This window comes from Tuber melanosporum (assembly GCF_000151645.1).
Source record: "Tuber melanosporum whole genome shotgun sequence assembly, scaffold_12, strain Mel28".
NCBI classification, from domain to species: Eukaryota; Fungi; Ascomycota; class Pezizomycetes; order Pezizales; family Tuberaceae; genus Tuber; species Tuber melanosporum.
The window spans coordinates 863,952-886,109 of record NW_003298777.1 but is presented as its reverse complement, the minus strand read 5'-3'; the positions used below and the strand labels follow the sequence as shown (position 1 = coordinate 886,109).

The window sequence follows — 22,158 nt, the reverse complement described above, 5'->3', positions numbered from 1 at the left end:
TATCGTACAGCATGGGGGAGTCTTTCTGGGCGGAAGGGAAGGGAAGGGAAGGAACGAATGGGAGAGAGGAGGGCCAACATCTGCAATCGACATGATCATACCCCGGTACGGTAGGACATTCCCCGGGAAAAGGAAAGAAGAAAAAAAAAGGAAAAACCCCGTCAAAGTTTTACCCAACCAATCAGATGCGGGTTCCTGAGAATAATAACGGTGCATATCTTTTTCGAGGTGCGCGATGCGCTGACCCATAATTTACTGTGCTCACACAGATGTGGGCATGTAGGAGCACAGTACAGTAAGTGAGGACTTGTCCTCCTTATGCGCAGATAGACTGGGTTCCCCCTTCAGTGAGTGAGCCACGGCGTTGTCTGTCGAGTATGATAAATACTGCTACTACGGTATCAACCACAATCGATTTTGAACCCCCTGGTGCCTCACTGGAGATGTCGTCTCGTCGAGTGGGGGACATGGCCTATAATGGCGGTGATGCGTATAATATCGATACATACATAAGGTACAGTACCGGTAGATCTGATCCCTGAATACCTCATAGACCATACTCGAGCAGTAGTCTGTGGTGATTAGGACCAAGGGTGACTGGTGACAATGTTTAAATCGTCCAGGGCCATTACTTAGCGGAAAAAGTGGGCTAGTGTGACTTCTGTTTCCTCAATCTACTCGCATTCGCAGCATATGCCACAATGGGACACCGCGCGGTACAGTACTGTACTGTAGAGTACATGTACCGGTACTGTACATGCGCGTGACGGGGAAATGAGGTGCTCGGAGGCGGTATGATATAGTATCGTACTACTCGAGTGCCGGTACGATGCTGTATTAGAATCCGTGCTGTGTGTATAGTTTACTGTAGTATGCGGTAAGGAGTGATACCGTATTGTCGTGAATGTTCCCGAATGCCGAGCTATCTGAGTAAGGGAAGGTAAGGTATCGTAGGAGCGGGGGGGGGGAGATGGCGAGAAATGGAAAATGCTGCACATATTGGGAATTTTCTCCTGGTAAAAATAGGGAATAAAAGAGGAAAAAGGGGATAATATATCTGCTTGTTGCTTGCTGCTGGCACTCCTTTGGTGACACTCTTGGTGCAAAATTCCGTTGGGGCAGCCATCCGGGATCGATATATTTTAGGCCTTGCGCGCCGGCCGGCCGCGAGAGCTCCATTGGTGCCTTCTCGCTGCTTTTCTCCACCATCCGAGTCCACTCAGCCCGCCCATCAAAGACTGACTGTCGCTAAACCCTTCCTTGGGTAGCCTAAACCGCATTGGGAAAGGGAGACAAAGCAGTGGCTAGTATCGTATCATACATAATAATAATTATTATGATACCGGTAGGTATGCATATCTCGATATTTGAGCAACCCAAACCCTCCCATAGGCCTGGGCAAGGCTCGCATAAAGCCAGTTGTCCTCACCTCCCCCCCCAGGAACCTCCTTTCCCGAAAATTTCCCAGGCTTCCTCAGCACCGACCCTTCGCTCTTCACCCAGCTTATATACTCGCTGCTCATCCACCATCCCTTCTTTTCGATTAAGTGTCCTCTTCCTTCCCTCGAGCTTCCTATCGCCGAATAATCTCTCATCTCACCCTTCCTTCCCCCTTACCCTTTCCCCACCCTTTCTTTTCTAACCCACCCCTTTCCCTTCTGGGCTTTCGCCCCACACTTTCTCACTATCACTCCTCTCTATATCTCCATTGCGCCTATTCCGGAGACGAGCAATAGGTGCTATTCACCACTTTTACCACCACCCGATCGAAATCGAGACACTCTGTCTATCAATCTCGAGTCATCTCACCCGCTTCACGCACTCTCCGCTTGACTTCTCGCAACCAACACCATGTCGCCCGCGTCGGTTGACCCTTCGTTACTTTCAACCTTTGACAACCTCCTAGAGCACGAGGATTTCTTATTATCGGATAGCGAATCCGTCATCTCACCATTCGATAATGAACCTTTCAGTTCTGCAGCATCCAACGCGGGCAGTGATCTCACTTGCCCGTCAGACACAAACTCTCCTCGGGCGGCGTTTACCCCTGGATGCTCTTCCTCTCCTCAACCTGAGAAGGTTGAGGAGACGGACAAGAAAACTGCAGCAAAGCCAGCGAAGAAGAAGCGGAAGTCATGGGGTCAGGAGCTCCCGATTCCTACCACAAATCTTCCACCTCGGTGAGTCTTTAGATCATCCGTAATCCTTTTAACCGCTACTCGAGTGCTCCTTTACTGACACCACCACCACTTTCAGGAAACGAGCCAAGACAGACGAGGAGAAGGAACAGCGAAGGATCGAGCGAGTATTGAGAAATCGTGCCGCTGCGCAATCCTCTCGTGAACGCAAACGGAAAGAAGTTCAGGCTTTGGAGGAGGAGAGGACGAAGCTAGCCGAGAGCAACGCCCATATGAGGGCTCGGCTTGTAGTTCAGGAGGAAGCCAACAGAGCATTGTGTCGAGAGCTGGAGGGCATGCAGCAGACGCTCAAGCATTATGAGGAGTACATGAAGGTGGTGGCTAGTGATATTGCTGCAAATGCCATTGTCAGTCCAGCCGACCCGCCCAGCCCGACCTTATATTTTGCGGCTCCCGAACCGACTATCAAGGAGGAAGAAAATCTGTTTCTATTCCTCGATAGCTCAGAGGCAGCCCCAGTCACTACCCTCGACCCCAGCGTACTCAACGGGCCAGCAGGGCCAGGCCAAGCGAAAGCCGGGCCTAGCCTAACGAAATTCTTGAAGATCTAGCCCGTCCTGGGCTTGCAGGTCCCGGAGTGTCTCGGCCGGGCCCGGCTATAGGCTGTACAGGCTTATTGCCAGCTGCCTGATCGGCCGCTTGGCCTATCCTAGCCTGCGGTGCTTATATGGCCTCCGAGGATGGAGAATCCAGTATGGCGCATCAATCTACAGAATAGATGTGTGGCCTTCAGTGCCTACAGATAGGGGTTGAGCTTTTCTGTGTCCTCCGTTGTCCTCTGTCTGGGGATGGTCACGAATCTGGGCGATGTTTTCTAGCCCGGACATATGTACCGGCATCATACGTCTTACGAGTATGATTGTATTATTATAATTATTTTCTTTCTTTTGGGAAAATTTTCTTTGGGGAGGCTTATTAGATGGCCTTGTGCTCGTAGACCCCATGAGCACACTAAAATCTCGGCACGGTTTGGGCGTAGGATGAGGGAAGATTTCTGGATTTTTTTTGGAATGGGTGTGTGCCGGTGGCTTTTTTTTTTTTTTTTTTTTTGGCTTTTTGTACACTTGTAGACTCTTGGTTACTTTTGGGGTTATCACGATGCGATGTCTGGCCATGTATGGTTGTGTCTTGGGTGTTTTACTGTATAGGGGGGAGTACTGTGGGACAAAAGTTAACGGATAAAAATGGGATTAATCTAGGGGAGCACTAAAAGATGGGAGTTAACGGATAATAAAAATGAGATTAATCTAGGTGAGGAATTCCGACTGACGGCGGCGGGGTGAGCGGCGGAGGAAGATTGTATGATATTATGTGAGCCTTACTGTGCGAGTATGATAGCATGCGGTACCGGTAGACCAGCGTCCCAGCCAGTGTGGAGTGCATTACGAACCTCCCTCTCTTTTTCCTTGCAGCCTCCAGTGTTACTGTATATCATATATATCCAGCACCGCAGCACAATGCGCCCGAACACGAACAATGTGCAATCTCCGGTGCCCGTGCGATGCGAGCAACGGTATTCTACGATGGACAATCCAGCCTACATATTGCATCGCACCGGAGACCCTGACGTCGCACCGCCGCCTCGTACTCGTAGCGCTACATCTCGTATCGTGGTAGAATATGCGCCAGCACTGGAGCTGAGGTTGGTGGAAGGTTGGTGAGATTACCGCTAACTTACGGGTAATGTGCTAGTACATTAGTAATCTCTCTGCATAATTGCCAATAAAATCCAATGCGGTCTGAATGTTTCCCTCTCCTCCTCCCGTTCGGGGTTGTATGATATATCGGCACCGTATTATTTACAGCAGAATCGTGTCGGGGGTTATATAAGTCGTGACAAGACATACACGGTATACGTGTAGAAATTAGAATTGGCATTTGGATTCATTCTTTTTTAAGCACAGTAGTTGAGATACCGGTATTCAGGTTACAAGTATCATAGTTTGCCCATTTCTAGCGGGAATCCGCCGGTGTGAAGTTGCTCCATATTTGGTGCCGGCCATTGAGATGAGATGAGATGAGATGGACCGCTCTCCCGAAGTTAGACTAAGTTAGTGTTCCCGATTCGAGCCTGTTCCGCGCAGCGTCCCGTGGCTTTTCCGAGTGGCGGGATGGAAGGAATGGATGGAATGGGAATTGGGTGTGGGGAGGGATGAATGGCATGGGATGCGGGGTACGCTATGCGGGGGATAAGTGGTCATTGGCATGTACTGTACGGGTATATCGCGTATCGGTGGATGTTTGAACTTGAGCCTGGAGGGGGGTTTTTTGTTTCTCCGGCTCCATTATAATACTCCTTCCCATTCTATCCATGATTGAGAGGGCGTTCAATCATTTATAATATCATAATCAACCATGATAAAGGCTCTGCCTGGCGGCATAACTTTATGGCCCGGACGGAATAGTAGCAGTGGGGGCAGGCCAACCAGGTCCCGCCTATTTCCCGACGGGAACGGGAAATGTTTTATCCATCTTAATTTAACTTACCCCTCCTCGCTCGCCCCGCAATCTCACCTCGTACCTCGCAATTCCGATCCAAGATGGCAACGACGATGGGTACCAGCAACGACCACTTCCTCGGCGTCGACGTCGGCACGGGGAGCGTCCGGGTCTGTATCATTGATGGAACTGGGGAAATCAAAGGTCTTGAATCGAAGGACATCAAGACTTGGCATGAGAAGGCAGATTATTACGTACCTTTCCTCGCTCCTCCTTCCCCTACTTTCGCCCGGGGGGGTTAGTGTTGACGGGTCCGGTAGGAGCAATCCACGGAGGACATCTGGAGCGCGATATGCTACTGTAGTAGGCTAGTATTGGAGAAATCCGGGCTTGACGGGGCGAGCGTTAAGGGTGTGGGATTCGACGCTACATGTTCGCTCGCCGTGCTTTCGCAGGAGACGGACGAGCCCATTTCGGTTGCTGGGCCGGGCTTCAAAGATGGGAAGAGGAATGTTATTTGTTTGTGTCCTCCTTGTCTTTTGTTTCGTGGATCTATTGGCTAAGTTTTGTGTGACCAGTGTGGATGGATCATGTATGAGGACCTTCTCCTGCTTGCTCCCCCCCCGGTAGTGGTCAGGGGACGGCTCGATTTACAAATATGATATAGCGCCCAGAGAAAGAGACCAAAGCGGTTAACGCGACAAATCATAAGCTCCTCCAATATGTCGGTGGTTCGATGTCTATCGAGATGGAGATCCCGAAAGTCCTCTGGTTGAAGAATAACATGCCCAAGGAACTGTTCAACAAATGCAAGTTCTATGACCTGGCGGACGTTCTCACGCATATGGCCACGGGGAAGGAAACGAGATCCTACTGTAGCGCTGTGTGCAAGCAGGGGTTTGTCCCCGTGGGCGTGGATGGGAGTGTTAAGGGTTGGCAGGAGGACTTCCTGAACGATATTGGATTACCCGAGTTGGCGGAGAATGGTTTTATGAGGATGGGGGGTGTGCATGGAGCTGTAGCCTTTCCCCTCCTTGCGTAGGTTCCTCTGGTGAGATTACTTACTAATTACTCACGGGCGGGGGTAGAGCGGGACGATGCTATCCGCCGGCGAGTTGGTTGGGGGGCTCAGTGAGAAGGCGGCGAAGGAGCTTGGACTCGTTGCTGGGATCAAGATTGGCAGCGGGGTTATCGATGCCTACGCGGGATGGATTGGAACCGTCGGGGCTAAAATGGAGATGCCGCAGAACCTGCTGTCCGGGGGTCATGCGGGGAGTCTCGAACAGGCTTTCCGCAGACTTGCGGCGGTTGCGGGAACCAGTACCTGTCATTTAGTCATGTCGAGGGATCCGATTTTTGTTCCGGGGGTTTGGTAATTTCCCGGGGGTTTGCATTTACCGATGTTTGCGGGGCTAATTGGTGGTAGGGGCCCATACCGTGACGTCTTGCTACCCGGTTACTGGATGGCGGAAGGCGGACAATCGTCCACTGGAAGTCTTCTACATAATGTTTTGACAACACACCCCTCCTACAATGATGCCCTGGAGAAGTCCAACGAGCTCTCGAAAAACATATTCGAATATCTCAACGAGCACCTGGAGACCCTACGGAAATCCGAATGCGCTCCCGCAATTGGATACCTCGCCCGCCACCTCTTCTTCTACGGCGACAAGCACGGCAACCGCTCCCCGATAGCCGACGCGGCCATGCGCGGCGCAATCGTAGGTCTAAGCATGGACTCGAGCATCAATGACCTCGCACTCCAATACTTTGCAGCAATGGAATTCATCGCCCAGCAAACACGCCACATCATCGACACGTTGAACAGCCGGGGTCACGAAATCACAAGCATCTTCATGAGTGGCGGGCAATGCAAGAACGACATCCTCATGCATCTGATCGCCGACGCAACTGGATACCCAGTCGTGATCCCCAGGTACATCGACGCAGCAGTCGTCCTGGGAGCCGCAATGTTGGGCGCTAAAGCTGCGAGCGTCGACAGTGAGGGGAATACCGAGAGTTTGTGGGCTATCATGGATAGGATGAGTAAGCCCGGGAGGACGATTTACCCGACTGAGAATGCCAACGAGAGAAAGTTGCTTGGAGCTAAGTATGAGGTGAGCTGTGCTGGTAGAAGCTGTGAGTGATGGGGAGTCTGTGGGTTTGCTAATGGTGAGTGTAGGTCTTTTTGCACATGTCGAAGGCTCAGCAGACCTATAGGGATATGGTCAACGCTGCTATCGGGGATTGGAAGGCTTAGTTTGGTGGGGCTTGCTTGGCTCGGAACGTACACTATAGACTTCATAATATCGTGTGTGTGCTGTGGATAGTCCCCGTCATACTTTGGTGGTGGTGGTGGTGGTGTTGGGATTTTTGATGCTTCCATGTTTTGTAATGTCAGCAAACTAGCCTCTATGGGCTTTCATTTAGATGTAGGAGAAACAGTATTCAATTGGTCGGCCTTTAAGTTATCGAGAACTCAGCAATGACAATCGATTTGAATTCCGAGTGATGTCCTGTGACAAGAATATGTATAGTCCCAAGGACACTGGGATTTCATTGCAGGCACCACCATACCACTGCGACTGCTGAATACCACTTACGGAAAACACCCCATCCTCTACGAAATGATATTATTGCGGCAATTACAATTCCACCACAACCCGTGAGAGCCCTATATTCACGGGAGAAGGTTAGGGTAGCACATACCTGGAAAACCTCCACACCACAGTCCCCCCTCTATACACACACTGCGCGGCAACCTGAACCCCAACCCACCGTCACACTGCCAAACGTGCCCTACTGCACCCCCCCCCCCCAGGTGTGATAGGATAAGGTGCGTTTGTTGGATGGCGATCAACTGACTCATGCTTGGTACGTTTTGGGCGGGTATCGTGTGCTTTTGTTGTTTTTCTGGGTGGGAGGGGATTCTTCGGAGGGTTGAGGGTCTATTTGAGGGTTTTACGGGGTGGAGTTGGCAGTGCTCGGCTTTTTTTCCAGTGTTCGGCAATGTGATGATATAATATACCAGTTACTGAGCAGTTCTTACGGATCCGGAATGTCCAAGACCGGCCTACCATACACAAGTCCTACTACTACTCATCTTCAAACACAAAGATCTGCTTCTTCCCGCCAAAGCCCTGTGTGCTGCGTTCTATCGCAGCCTTAAGTTCCTCCTCTTTGGTATCCCGCTTCCAAACTGTGGTTTCCATCGGTACATCCTTGAGTTCTCCGGATGAAATGTAGCGGGATATCTCTTCGAGCATGGCTTCCTTCTCAGCGGGGTGTTGGTCCGACCACCGCGAGACCCAGAACCCGTGGAAGTGTAGGTCCTTGAAGATTAGGAGGCTCGCACCTAGGGTGAGGGGCTTCTTAGACATAGCACCATAGGTTACTAGGTGCCCGCCGGTGCTGCGCGGATCATCAGGAATCATTCTGGAGGTGGGGGTGGGGGGACATACTCGAGCAACTTGCAGAGATCGATGCACGCTTTCCCACCCACAGAATTCAGCCCCAACATCGCCCCCTTCCCGCCCATCCTATCAACAACCCCCTTCTGCACCTCCGGATCCGCCAGCTCCTGATCCGTGAGCACCACAGCCCCGCCCTCCCCCCCACCACCCAGCTCTATCAACTCCCTTTTCAACTCCTCAATCCCCTCCCTATGCCTAACCACGTTAACGCTCTTCAACCCCCAAATCCTCCCAAACTGCAATGCAGCCCTACCCACTCCCGAATTCGCCGCGTTCTGAACGAACCACCCACCCGGCTGCAGTGGGGTAAAGTCTTTCAGCATACGATACGCCGTGCAGGGATTCACGGACAAGGTGGCCGCCTGCAACGGTGTGATAACTGATGGGGATTTCGGAATTTTTAGGAGGTTCGAGGAGCGTGCGGTAGCGTGGGTGCGCCATGTGCCGAATGCCGTGTGTCGCATTATTGCCATGTCGCCCGGCGTGAAGTCAGTCACTGAGGAGCCAACGGAGAGGACTTGTACGGCGCCTTCGTTGCCCGGAACTGCATGGGGTGCGGGTGTACCGAGGGCTGTGGTGAAGATGGGTTTTGAGGGGTAGAGGCCTTCGATCTTGGGCTCTTTAGTTGTTGAAGGAGGAGGGGAGGGGAATGTGGGAAGGGGGGTACTTGGTTTATATCTGCGGGATTGATTGGTGCGGCGAGAAAGCGGACGGTGATTTCGTCGCCGTGGGCTGGGGAGATGGAGTGCGAGTGGAGTCTACTCTAGTTTTTAGCACTTATTTCACCCCTTTCCTGTAGGATTGGGGGGCTTGCTTCAAGACATCCTTTGGCTGTCCATACTCTGAGAATATTAGGGCTTTGGCTTGAGTGTAACCGAAGACGGTGATATGGCGTTTTGGAATTGCGCCTGCCGAGTTCAGGATTGTGCGTCGTAGGGGAGTTCTGAGTGAGAACATTGTATGGGCTTGGTAATGTTCGAGTGACGGAGGAGGATGAGATGGCTGAGGTGGGATGTTTGCTTGTGAAGACGATAATTATAATGGGTGATTCTCGGTTACCGGGACGTGCGGCAACTTCCGGATGCCCAGAGATCATCCCGGCCTCACTCTCAGAGCCCCCAGGTGAGTCTGATATGTTTGGGCTTTGGAAGTGAAGGATTGCTGGTACTGGAGTTGGTAGAGAAATGTCAATTAGTGCCTCAGTTTAATGTATGATAATATTATGATGGGAGGGGTGACTGCAATGGCTTGTCATCGTCGGAGAGCTGGTGATCCCAGTCAACTCCATGCTATCCAAAGCTCTCAAAAACCCCACAAGAGCCTCATGTCATTAAAAACAAATTCCATACAATCAACTCCCACAGTTATATCCCCAATTATCCCTTCTACTCCCGCTCGAGCCCACACTGCCAGCCACTGGCCAATCACATCCCATCACTCGCAACATCATCCCAAAACAGCCTAGCTGGAAAATAGTTCATGCGACGTCATTCGTTGCTGCGGTTTGGCGACTGCCAGCGAATCCTCACTCTTTCCCTGCCCCACCTTCACACAGGCCAGTAAAGCAACCAAACAAAAAAAAAGCGCATTCCCTCCCCTCCTCCCCTCATTCAAATCTCCACCTCCAATAAATTGAAACCCCTCTCCCTATTCAATCCATTCTCCAAGTTCCCGGTGCTGGAAGAGAGGAAAAAAGAATACGGGCAAAATGTCTTACAACTTCAGAAATGAACTTAACGCTCCCAGACGATTCCGTGAGAGCGACAACATTTCACTGCTCACCATGATGGAATTGGCCCCCACACCGATAGAAGACGAGGACTACGTGACCTACTTCCCGACACCGCCGGAGATTCAGCAAGCGAAAATGGACATGAGTTCCTCGGCGGGTTCGCTAGCGGGGTTGTCAAGCTCGGGGAGCTGGGGAAACAGCTCTTCTAAAGGTGTTGTTTATTGGCGTAGGTTCTTCCTCACTTTCCTCTCCAGAGTGGCATTACAGCAGGTATTGATGAGATGAGTGCAGTAACCAGGACCCAGAAATTCTCGTCCTACGCCTTTACTTCCTTCCTCGGAATCCACGCAGCCACCGCATCCATCACGCCATTGATCCTGGGCCTCGACGCGGGTGACAGAGCCCTACTCCTCGCCAGAACGTACTATTACCAGGCAACTCCCTACATCGAAATGCTCCTCATCCCCGGCTCGCTAGCGCTGCACATTGGCTCCGGCTTTGCGCTTCGTGCTTACCGGTCCCACCAGCAGCGCCAGCGGTACGGCGGCAAGCCACCAAAGTCCGTGTCGCAGTGGCGGTGGAGGAATTTCTCGGGGGTCTCGTTGGCGGGATACGCTTCGATCCCGTTCGTGGCGCTCCACGCGGCACTGCTGAGGGGTGTGCCGTTGTGGGTTGATGGCGACAGCTCCCAGATCGGCCTGGAGTTTATGGGCCATGGCTTTTCGATTGGGAGATGGGGGAAGTGGATTGGGACAGGGTTTTATACTGCTATGGTTGGCCTGGTCTCATATCATGTTGTCTATGGTGAGTTTGCCCCCCCTTTTTGTTTTGGCGAATGGAGGGAGGAGGAGGCGGAATGTTTGTGGGCTAATTGGGCTATTTGGGCGGTAGGGTGGGCAAAGTATCTTAAGGTGAACCCGCGGAATCGTAGGATCACTGCTGGCACTGCCATAGCGGTGGCCGGGGCTTGGCTGTCTGGGTTATTCGTAGTAATCTCGAGGTTGGGCCCTGCAAGAGGGTTTCTCAGGAGACACTATGACCACCTCTACAACGTCTTTTTCTTGAGGGTTTTGCAGGCTGATTGAATCATCCTCCCACGGTCTTGAATTACGACCAATCATGCCATAGAGCTATATGGAGATCCACAAACAAAGCTTACGAGCAATATAGCATTTTTTTTCTTTTCTTTTCTTTTTTCCCCCTTTCCCCTACTCTCTTATCGCCGGCGCTGTGGTCTTTTGATGTTTGGATGCCATGTATATATTATTAGTGTACTCATATAATACAGAGAGCAGTGCGATTTAAAGCACAGCCCTAGATTACCCCCTCTCACCGCCACCCAATCAATGTATGGGTACAAGCCAATTCCCAATTCACGGCATGACAAGAGGGAAAAAAGGTGTCAAACGTCAAAACCCCCCACGCCACCCCATGCCTCCATTTCTCAGTCTGTAGGTCTCGCAGGGTCATACCTCTCCCAGCCCTCATCCTCGGTATCACTCTCTTCCACCCCCACAACCCCTCCCACTCCGCCTGCCCCCGCGGCTCCGCCACCGCCAACCTCCATCTTGGCCCCACCCCCCTCCTCACCCCTGCCAAACGCATTCCTAAACCCCCCCTTCTTAAACCCCCCACCCACAGCCCTCTTCTCCTCAATCTTGATGGGCTTAATAACAGCAATTCCCTCGTCCATCCTCCGCCTCTCCCGCTCGCGCCTGCGCTCCACAGACGCCGGGTCGCGCTGCATCGCCTTCATCTCTTGGAACCGCTTCTTGTGCTGGTGGTCGTAGCTGTTCTCGTGCGCTTCGTATTCGTTGCTGCGGCTGTAGCCTTTGCTGCAGAGGTCGCCTTGATGATTGGTTCAGCGCAAGGGGTGGGGAAGAGGGGGGGGTGGGGTAGGGTAGAGGAATGGTTACAGTAGAAGGTTTTTCGCGCTTGTAGGGCAGATTCAGTTTTTGCGGGGGGGATGCCGGTTGGATTTCGGCCGCCGCCCTAGAAAGTCAGCTTTGCTGGAGGAGAAATGCGGATATGGGGAAAGGAAGGAATACTTCGCCGGTTAGTCGGGGCATTGGTTTGTCGTTGAAGTACCGTAGCGGCAGGGAGTTTTTAGGTGTGTGCTAGGAAGCGTGAGATGTTTTGTTGATCTATGGTCGTCGTCAACTTTGGCTTGGTGGCTTTTTTTTTTGTCTCGGAGGGAATGTGCGGTATCGTAACGGTACCGGTAGGGATTTTCCCGTGGAGCCGCGGTCGGGATCTGTCTGCGGTCGCTTCTTTCCACATTTGCCAAGACTTGGAGTTTGGAGAATAATATTATGTATGATAACTTAGAATACGATACTGTCAACTCATCAAAACGAGACATCTCTTCATTTCTATCCTAACCTTCTCCTACGCTTGGCAAAGCTAGGTGGGATGAAAACGAGAATCGCAACAAATATCTCGGATTCGACGGAAATACAAAAGAAGAGTAAACAAAGTTTCTATTATAATATCGAGACGGGCGCCATTATTGGCCTGGAGCCACAAAACCGGTAACAAATAATGATAGAAGCAAAATCGTCCCTAACCCCCTCGAGATCTCAGGGAGCTCTAGCTGATCCCCTACTCTGCACGATATATACATGTGTGTTACCGCCTTCAATACACATAGCAGTCAACAAGTGATACTGGTCAACTGTCTTAGTTTTAGTCAAAATCAGAACCGATCCATTGTGAATTATTGCTCCTTGAACTGGCCATTATTTAGTAACTATTACTTCCGGGTCAAACAGAGAATGCCACTGTGACACCTTTTTCCCATGATTTTACTTACTTCTCATATCCCGGTCAGGTCGGTTAAGAGAAGGTTATTTGAATATGGTATTCATAAGTATGTAGAGATTGAGAGATCAAGGTTGATAACTGTTCTGACAAGGAAGAGATATGAATGGTGCTTCGGATCAGTGGGGAAGGTACAAATACCGATAGAGAAAACCCTTGTTTATTTTTCCATGGAAGTTGATACTGGCATCTTTATTTGAAAGAATAGTACTAGAGGATATTCCTAGGGGATTAATGCAGTCATTAAGCCAAAAAAAATGGGATACTAAATCTTAAATCGGTATTCTGTATTTATCCCTTCTATTCTATATATTCTACAAAAAAAAAAAAAGAAACCCCCCCAATTCTGTAGCTCTAATCACATCTGGTATTAAATAAGTGTTGATGCTAACATTTGGCAAGCGAGCGAGTGCCATTGTCAAGCACGGTGGTATTAGTAGTATTGTACGTACAGAACTATCCTAAAGTCGTAATTGCAATACTTTCCATGCTCTAATTAGATCATCCACCATCCCTACTAAAATTCCGCACCTTTTGCAACTTGATCGGTATAAAATGAAGAGAATACTATTACACAATTCCCCGCACCAGCTGGTGTCCAACACTGGTTTAACCAGACCCGGGAGATTTTTTATTGCACGAGAGAAGCTGCTACTGCTTGACCGGCCTCATGCTCTCCTCTTGTCTTGGTCATCTCGTAAACGTATTGGCCCATATGCTCCACGTTCTCCATTTCTGTCCCCTCCTTAGTTTTCTCCCTCCTATCCGTAGGCCACATCTCGCCGGTAACGATTTCAAGCTTATCGCTCTTGTTCTCCAGCAAACGGGAGAATGCTTCCGACAGCTCGTAGCAACTTTCGAAGACCTCCCGGCGGCCAACTACATACAAGCCTAACCGGGCACGGGACAGGGCAACTGTCATGCGGCGGATATCACGCAAGTAGCCAACGCGATTCGTGCGAACGAGGGAGAGGATCACGTCTAGTCACTCGTTAGCTTCTCACACCCACATAGGTAGGAAAGTAGATAGGAAACGTACAGTCGTTTTGTTCTCCCTGGTACTTGTCCACTGTGGTCAAGGATGCGGGCATTCCGAACAAGGAGATCTTCGCGCATCGTCGATTGAGAACATCCCGGATGAGGGAACGTTGGCCAAGGTATGTGGTCAGTATGGTTATCTTTTCGGCGGGGTAGCCGAGAAGACGCATGTACTGGTATATAGCCACCGCGTATTCTGCTTCTCCAAGGTTCTGGATAAAGTGTGGCGTGGGCTCGGACTCTCCCTGGCCCTTATAATCCTTAACGTTGATGAATTGGAATTCGTGGCGGAAACTGTGCACGGACAGGTTAGCGGGCAAGTTATGAGGCGCGAAACTTTGGGGTATCCCTGCTACTACTACATACCCAGCATTCGCAGTCTGGTATTCCGGCTGCGATTCCAATAGAGGCAGATTCCCAAGCTCGCGATAGCGCCAATTGTACAACCTAGAAATAGACGCGCGCGCACGTCCTTGTTGGTCTAGATTGACGGTTGGGGCCCCCAACCTTACCAACCTTGCAAATAGGCTCTGCTCAAGATTGGCGTACTGCCTAAATGCAATGTTTTGCACAATGGGTGAATTCTGATAGTGATCTCCGCATAGTACCACGCGCTGCAGGGGAAGCTCGCCTCCCCTCGGAGATTGCAGGGCTAGCGGGATGAAAGTCTCAACCTCCGTGATCTGTGCGGCTTCTTCCATCACGACGTTGTCATACTCGAAGCCCAGCTTCGCAATGTCGGCGCGCTAAAAAAAGGGTTTCGTCAGCTTCTAGCTATCACGCCTGATGGGGATTTATGGCCCACCTTCATTGCGGCATGGGTCGAGGTCATAGCGACGATCCTTGCTTCTTTGGTGAGCAAATAATTCTGCCTGTCCCTTGAAGTTTTCAGTAACTCGAACGGCCTAATATCCTCCAGTTCCGTGAACAATTTCCCAATGTGCCTATAGCCACCCTCTGCTACCTCGATGGCTTCCTCCAGGGACAAGCCCTGCGAAAACATCGGCTTGGGAGCATTCGAAAAGTACTGATGGAATGGGAAGCTGTCATAGAGCTTCTCCAACGCGAGTCCTCCCTCAGACAGCACTTTCTGATACCTCGCCCACGCTGGCTTAACATAAACTAGATTGAAGTAATCCGCAGTCTCACAGGAATCACCATGCGCACCGGGAGCGCCTAGAGTGGCAGCTAATCGGTCAACTTCTGCCAACAGTTTCACGCGGTTGTCCTATGATTATCAAAATTTCAGCCTTTGTCCCAAAATTTCAACACATGTAGAAGTCGGAAGAGCTCACCATGAAGGATTCCACCCTCCCCTGCTTGCTATAATTGGTATCTGTTTTCAACTCCTCCTCGCCATGCCCCAATCGAAGCAAATGCCGCTCATCGATATCTAGAGCGGTGATCTTCTCAAAAAGTTGATTCAAGGCTTGATTGCTATGGGCTATTAATAGAGTGCGTTGGGCAGGAAAATTGTGATACAGGTTGCTGATGATTTGAGTAGCGACATCAGTCTTTCCAGTCCCGGGCGGGCCGACAATCACTGTAAGACCGGGGTTGGTGCCAGAGCGGATAGCCTCTACTTGTGTTGGGGTAAACTTGATATGATTCGAACGCGGCACATCAATTGGATAAGGCCCCATATTCGGAAGCTTATAGGTTGAGACCTCCAAGGATTCCTCCTTGTCGGGGTTATCCTCTTGGCCTCTTCTGCGCTTCCTTGCGGGCTTGGGTTGCTCTGCGGCAGTTTTTTGCGAGATCACATAGGGAGGATCACACCCCTCTTGCGAACCTTCCTTGGGCTTCAGTTTCTGTCACAATAATCAGCTGGGGTAGCACGAGCAACGGAGTAGGCCCGAGAACACACTTTTCCTGGGAAACTCTCTACCAAATGTTGCCAATCAAGGAATGTGTCCCGGAAATCAACCAACCTTGGCTGATTCGGAAGTTTGGAGTAATGTGCCCCGGCCGGGTCCCCATATCCTAGGAAGACCTCCTGTAGCCATATCGGCATGGGCACGTCAGCCTGAGTAAGTTCTTGAATTGACTCAAGGACAGGCTTGAAATTGTTTTCCTGGTTTCTATGTTAACGTTTATTTCAATGTAAAATAAAGAACTTTGTACTAACTCTTCCTTTTCGCCTGATCAACACGTTTATGGAGTCGTAGGCATCTGGCTTGCCGGCCTTCAGGTCATCTGCGTCGATCTGTCACCAAGCAACGAGTTAGATTATATGAAACTCTATCGCACTTAGCGATATTGCGACATACCTTGTACATTTCCGGATCTAGGCGAACATGGAGCCTACGCCTTCCACCCGCTCTCCGAGCCTGGCCATCGCCGGCTTTAATTAGTCGCCCATCCTGATCAAGCAGCTGTATGACTTCTGCGGCCCTCAAGTACTTGACCCCGAACTTTTCCGCCGTATTCAGTTTATCGGGCGATCCATTGGTGATCACTCGGTCGCCCTCATCAACTCCCTTAACGGCAAGTAGAAAGACCACGTCATCTGGCCGAAGAGAGTCCCAATCGCGCCGAACGTCTTCGGAGAGCCGAGCGTAGTCAAGACTAATTTCTGCACGAACATACGCTGGCTTCTCTTCGCCGACTTTGGGTGGGGCCGTTTCAAGTATTCTATATCCGTCAGTTCTGCCGTAATCACCGAAATCAAGATTAGATGAACACATACGAAGGTCTTGTGATCAATAAAGCCATCTTGGAGAACCCGTGGAACTGGGTAGTCATACTTGGGTGCAAAAGCTTTGGCGCAAGACGATGTAACGAATCCTCAATATCTCTTCGAATTGCAAAAAATGCTTCGCATCGATAAAGGATAAAAGACCGCCATAGAAAGTCCCCGACAGTCAAGTATTGCAAATTGAGTTTAGGAATGGCTAGAGGCCCAGACCCGTCATAATATTCATTACGGAGTAAAGAAGACTCAAAGAGTGTATCCTGGTTTGGCAACACGGGCAATTCCTTCGCCTGTTCCTGAAATGTCTTTCTCTTCTCATGACACAATAATATTGCCTCTGTCAAAAAAGCTCGGTCTACAGACATAACAACCTTTTGTGGATATTCTGTGCGTAGCCCTAACAGGTGGCACAACTCTACCACCTCTCCATCCCCCAACTCTGCAATGTGGGACGCGAGTTCATCTCGTTGCCCAATGCTCCCGTAATTGGCTAGAGCTAGAATAGTCAATTTATCTTTGAAATGCTTGAACGCTGTTCTTTGGAGTTTTGCTAAATCTGCATTATGTATTTGTCGGGACTCCTCCTGGGAAAGCTGCAATCCAGTGTGATCGTCAATCGAAAAGTTGATGTAATGGAAGAGCAATGCATAAAGATCACGGAATAGACCATTCTCAGAACTCGTATAAAGGGGTGATAATTTAATTGCTGTGAGCACGTGTAGATCCTTTAACAAGAAGTTAACATATCGCCTTGTCGGCATCTGAGATTCGAGATCCGTTAGAAGCTCAATGAACCGCTCGCAATAATTGAGGATCTCTATTAAAATTTAGCCGAAATTACAGACATCCGGGGGCGGTCACACGCACGCTTTGGTACATCACCTTCCTGTTGATCCAATGGCTTATACATCATGTTTAAGAAATCCAAAATCATTTCAAAAAGCCACAGTCTATCGAATCGCAACCGATCCTTTGTGCTATCATCGGCTGAATCAAACCGCTTTCCAGCTGCCCTCCACGCTTTCTTGGTCTGGGGGTATTTTGCCAGCCGTGCATTCCGTACTTCTTCACTTGAAAGATTGTTCCATATGGATATCGAAACTAGCGGAGCACACTCTTTCCTCACTAGACCACTATCGAGCGATTGAAATGCGGTAACGATGAAGGTTAAAAGGTGGTTTCTTATGGGTTGGGGGGTCCCGCGATCAATGGTCATAAACAATATGCGACGGAAGAGAGGTGGGAAATGGTCGGGCAACAAAGATATGTACTCTAATACTCTATGTCAGCAAATCGCAACACCATCAGTATTTACGAGCCCAATTATGTACCCCAAATTTTGAGATTCTCCCGCCTCTTGACGTTCACCATCAGCGCGATCAGTACGACATGGTAATTCGAGGCAGTTTCCGTGAAATTGGGCCATAATAATCTGGCGCGCGCAAATCGGATCAGCAATTGATGCCCACGGGAGAGGGACCAGGGGAGCAAACTTTTCAAGAAACTGAAGGTTCTCAAGGATTAGCAGTGACCGGAAGCGAAAGCCATCCTTCTCCAGTGGGTCGTAGAATTCCGCCTTCAAAGCTTCTGGCTTAAACCTCACAGGTTTCTCCGTAAGCCAATACTTTTTGGCGGCTTGAGCAAATAGATTATCGCCGTGTAGATCTGCGACCGTCGGCCGAGCCTCCTCAACAGCCCCAACCATAGTTTTGTCGGGTTTTTCCATTGGTGATTCCCCGACGATACGGTTCCGGCAGGCCCACGTGTATTATATTGGACTGCAGGAAAGAACAATGATTGATGGGTTGTTGAAGTGAAGAGCTCGGAGGTTCTTTTTGTTTTCGTTCAACCCGGGAGACAACACGTGCTTGGCGATTCTCACGTGACCACAAGGAATTAAAGCATGGTAAATTTAAGGTAGTTCTCGAGTGACAGGACGTGAACGGACGTGAATGCCTAGAGTAATCACAAGTTTTCAGACGACGAACAGCAGGTATGACACTAACCCGGTAAACCTTCACCAATTTCTTACAATCAAGCTGTTATTATATCATATTATCATACCCCTTAGAATTCTGTTCACAACAAATTACCGCAGGGGTATAATACTGGAATACTCGCATAGGTCCAAGGTTTTGCAAGCTTAAGACTTTTTTGTCGCGTCGGCTTGGCATCGAAAGTTTAGCATCACGTGATGAAGACAAGGCGACCTCAAGTTCGATTTCTCGTGTCGTTTGTCTTTCGCTTTATCTCACACCCTCACCGACCCCCATACTCTAACAACACTGTGACAAAACATAGCGCCTCGACCTTTTCGATAATGTCTCCAACTCTCCTCCCAAATGGAACATCTGCGTCGAAAACGGTCGATCAGCTCTCCTCCCACCTTCGGGAGATTCTCTCCTCCGTCAATAAAACTCACCTTGAACCCCCGTTGGTTGAATCCGATTTCGACCCTGAGATATTAGCCCGTATAAGATTGCTACGGTCTTCTCCGGATGAATTATACCGGAATTCTCTGGATACTGCATTTAAAGGGGCGCTGTATGATCTTTTGGTAAGTTTTCTGGTCTTCTCTTTGTATGCTCTGCTCACTGCGCCGCGATAGACCAATAACGGCGCTATCGATACCACAACCCTTCCCGTCTTCTGCAACTTCTTAGATCTTTCGTTAGTTTTAGCTGAGCTAGGTATGTTCACCTTTATCCTCCTTCCAGACCTTCTCTTACTCTACCACAGAAATATCTGGCGCAGGTTTACCGCTTGATCTTATTGAAGAGCTCTTTGACTCACAAACTATACCATCATGCGAGTGCCTCTTCCAATATTTGGAGTCGCGTATCGATAGGGTTACTGCAGGAGTTGAAGGTGGGAAGGGGAAAGCCCTCATATTGTTGCGGCTGTGCAACGAGCTTCTCAAGAGACTATCGAAAACAGAGGACACAATTTTTTGTGGCCGCATCTTGATCTTCCTCAGCAAGAGCTTCCCAATTGGCGAACGTTCCGGAGTTAACTTGAGAGGCGATTTTAATGTGGATAATGTCACGGTTTACGACGATATTCTCCAAGAGCCGCCGACCGTGGTAGATGGAATGGAACTCGATATCAAGAAAGAGGAGATGGAAGTTGATCAGAAGAAAGAGGGGGGCTCGACTGGGGCAGGGGAAGCAGACATTGGCAGCGCCCGTAGCCCCAAGAGGCTAAAGGTGGAAGCCGGGCAAGATACGTCCCAAAAAGAGCCCACAGTTCTCGATGCCAATACTCTGTACCCTATATTTTGGTCACTTCAACACGATTTCGCTGACCCTCAGCGATTATTCGTTAAAGACAATCTTGAAAAATTCAAGGTGGGCCTTGGGGCTACCATGGCAAAATTCAAAAAGGCCGAGGATGATTCAATCAAGACCACTGGAAAAGTTGATGTAGCAAATGGGCCCAAAAAGGCGGATGAGAAGAAGCCTGGTGTTTCTCTTGGGGAGAAGAGGAAGCAAATTGATGGTGATGACGACGATATCAAGGGTGAAGGGTTTAATCCGAAATATCTGACGAGTCGCGAGTTGTTCGAATTAGAGGTATACACCCTCTCTTCGCAGGTTATGGATCGAATGCTAACCTGGTGCTCACACGAGTGATAGATCAGCGACTTGACTTTTAGGCGGCATGTGCTTGTACAGGCCTTGATTCTGATCGATTTTTTGTTAAGCCTGACGCCACAGGCGAAGGGAAAGTGGAAGGACCTCAAAACACCAAACAGATCCGTTCAATATGCGTTCACATTGGGCCTAGAAGATGTAAGCTTTCCCTATTCCTGAATTATTCCCAAAATATGAAAGGGGAAAAGGGTAGCTTGGCCGTTCTCTCTCTCATTATACAGAGACCATTAAGTTATCTCCGACAAAGCCGGCGGTACGCACATGCGCCTGTTATGGCTTGCATAGGATGCCAGGACAGCCTTATGCTAAAAAATTGACCATGTAGTGGCATTGGGCTACCTAACATACAAAGGTGGCCATACGATCACATGGCCCATATTCAGTGGATACGTGTGCTGCTATTTATGGGATTTAAATGCGTAGATCACGAATTATACACTAATACAATCTTTGTAGGAGAAATGGGCAGCCACAACAAAGGAGCAAATACTCAGGAGTCTCGAACCTGATGTGCAAGGGAGACTGTTCACACGAACTATTAAAACAGTTCTGATTAGAGAACAAAATTGGGTTCGGTGGAAAGCAGAGAGTTGCCACCCATTTGATATGCCCCCCTTGGGCGATGCAGACATTGAGGATGCCAAGCAAAAAGCAGTAAAGGCTTGTGAGATTCCTGAATCCTACAAATATACCATGGGGACACCAACCTTGAATTTGTTGTGGCAAGCTACGGGCGACCTAACAGGGCTCGAGGGTCTTACAGATCCGACGAGGTAAGTCATGCATAGGAATCCTTGTTGACGTGCCTGCCGACGTGACCCTGCAATGACTGGCCGACTGGCTTGCTGACTGGCTTTACCCAGGCACAACCTCCCGTCTCCCGAGTCATTTAGACAGCCCGTGAAGGACGCGGAGCTGGAATTGTTGGACGCGATGTTTCCGGATGACATCGAACTGGCGCAGACCAAAAAGTTCACCAACACCTGGAAAGCCCTTCGCCTCGCATCCCGTGACCGCTTCCATCTTTTCAACAAGTTTGACGACAAGTTCGACGAAAAGAGGAACGATCTGGAGATGCTTTTCGAAGTTGAAGAAAAGGCAAAGGAGGAGGTTAGAGCCAGGGTGAACCAACAAGCACCTGCTACCGCTACTCCAACAAAACCCCAGGAAAAATCTCTCGAAGCCAACGACAACAATTCGCTCGCGGCTACTGATATCGATTCTACCCCCCCAGCCTCCGTGCCCGCGCAAATCCCAACACCGATACCGACCGCGCCTATCACGAACACCTAACATTAGCCCTACTTGCCTACTCCGTCAAACATTGTTTTGGAGAACTGGAATCGGGAAACTCGTGTCATACACCTGTAACGAATAGGGGAAAGAAAAGGAAAAGAAGCACAGCGCAGCGAGCTTAATCCCCCATTTATCTATCTATCTATCCATCCATCCATCCGTCTGTCTGTCTGTCTATCTATCTATCTATATTATAATAAGCCAATAATTGGCAATGAACTTCCCTGGTATGATACTGTGAATTTTCTTTTTTCTTTTTTATCTTTCCTTCTCTACTCTACTCCCTTCATTCAAATTTGATAGACAGCAACGAGGCACAAAGTGTGGGAATAATAATGAGCACAAATCCTTCCTTCTTCACCAGGCAGCCTACTTTTTTTTTTTAAAAAAAAAAAAAAGTCCTACAATAGATAGCAGGGAAGCAGTCAAAAAAACGGAACAGAACGGAGCAAAAACCAAGAGTAAGAAGAGAGGAGGGAAGAACGATTGGGGGGGAGAAGAGAAAGAAACATCTCGGGTGATATTTGATGAGTTCGGCTTGTTTTTGTTTTTTTTCTTCTTCGAAGAATTTCGAAAATATCCTTTTCCCATTTTTGCTTTTGCGCGCGTGTGTGTGTACTGTAGGATGCGGATGCCGTACCAACTATTGAAGACTACCTACTAATTCTCTCTGTCCCCCCCCTCCCTCCCTATTCCTTCCTGTTCCCTTTCCTTGCAAAACGCAGTTCACGGCAATTCACCCCCCCCCCTCCCTCCAGCGAATAATGATAAAAAAAAAAAACCCTTGTCTGAGTTAACGCGGCTCCCGCAAAGT

At 49.6% G+C, this 22,158-nt stretch overlaps 6 protein-coding genes; 3 read left to right on the top strand and 3 right to left on the bottom strand.

The window, feature by feature from the left end:
* Positions 1-4,738: 4,738 nt before the first annotated feature.
* Positions 4,739-7,102, top strand: GSTUM_00004458001 (uncharacterized protein; the record flags this gene model as incomplete). XM_002835894.2 has 7 exons in its annotated part: positions 4,739-4,891; positions 4,958-5,080; positions 5,136-5,171; positions 5,305-5,655; positions 5,726-6,009; positions 6,064-6,754; positions 6,820-7,102. The coding sequence occupies 7 exons, from the start codon at positions 4,739-4,741 to the stop codon at positions 6,895-6,897; spliced, it is 1,716 nt and encodes a 571-aa protein (XP_002835940.1). The 3' UTR covers positions 6,898-7,102.
* A 524-nt stretch (positions 7,103-7,626) lies between these two features.
* GSTUM_00004457001 (uncharacterized protein) lies at positions 7,627-9,207 on the bottom strand. XM_002835893.2 has 4 exons: positions 8,933-9,207; positions 8,778-8,873; positions 8,099-8,721; positions 7,627-8,048 (listed from the first exon to the last, which is right to left on the bottom strand). The coding sequence occupies exons 1-4, from the start codon at positions 9,065-9,067 to the stop codon at positions 7,733-7,735; spliced, it is 1,170 nt and encodes a 389-aa protein (XP_002835939.1). The 5' UTR covers positions 9,068-9,207; the 3' UTR covers positions 7,627-7,732.
* A 689-nt stretch (positions 9,208-9,896) lies between these two features.
* GSTUM_00004455001 (uncharacterized protein) lies at positions 9,897-10,927 on the top strand (the record flags this gene model as incomplete). Its single annotated transcript, XM_002835892.1, has 3 exons — positions 9,897-10,068; positions 10,134-10,646; positions 10,734-10,927. The coding sequence occupies 3 exons, from the start codon at positions 9,897-9,899 to the stop codon at positions 10,925-10,927; spliced, it is 879 nt and encodes a 292-aa protein (XP_002835938.1).
* A 151-nt stretch (positions 10,928-11,078) lies between these two features.
* Positions 11,079-11,995, bottom strand: GSTUM_00004454001 (uncharacterized protein). XM_002835891.2 has 3 exons: positions 11,891-11,995; positions 11,759-11,834; positions 11,079-11,690 (listed from the first exon to the last, which is right to left on the bottom strand). The coding sequence occupies exons 1-3, from the start codon at positions 11,909-11,911 to the stop codon at positions 11,287-11,289; spliced, it is 501 nt and encodes a 166-aa protein (XP_002835937.1). The 5' UTR covers positions 11,912-11,995; the 3' UTR covers positions 11,079-11,286.
* A 1,197-nt stretch (positions 11,996-13,192) lies between these two features.
* GSTUM_00004453001 (uncharacterized protein) lies at positions 13,193-18,121 on the bottom strand (the record flags this gene model as incomplete). XM_002835890.2 has 12 exons in its annotated part: positions 13,193-13,643; positions 13,702-13,994; positions 14,067-14,446; positions 14,506-14,928; positions 14,996-15,511; positions 15,568-15,774; positions 15,829-15,906; positions 15,971-16,334; positions 16,390-17,210; positions 17,273-17,667; positions 17,727-17,827; positions 17,889-18,121. 12 exons carry the CDS (start codon positions 18,119-18,121, stop codon positions 13,294-13,296), a joined length of 4,161 nt encoding a protein of 1,386 aa, XP_002835936.1. The 3' UTR covers positions 13,193-13,293.
* Positions 18,122-18,669: 548 nt separating this feature from the next.
* GSTUM_00004452001 (uncharacterized protein) lies at positions 18,670-21,704 on the top strand. XM_002835889.2 has 6 exons: positions 18,670-18,952; positions 19,004-19,085; positions 19,135-19,967; positions 20,031-20,186; positions 20,505-20,821; positions 20,912-21,704. Exons 1-6 carry the CDS (start codon positions 18,716-18,718, stop codon positions 21,339-21,341), a joined length of 2,055 nt encoding a protein of 684 aa, XP_002835935.1. The 5' UTR covers positions 18,670-18,715; the 3' UTR covers positions 21,342-21,704.
* The last annotated feature ends 454 nt before the right edge of the window (positions 21,705-22,158 follow it).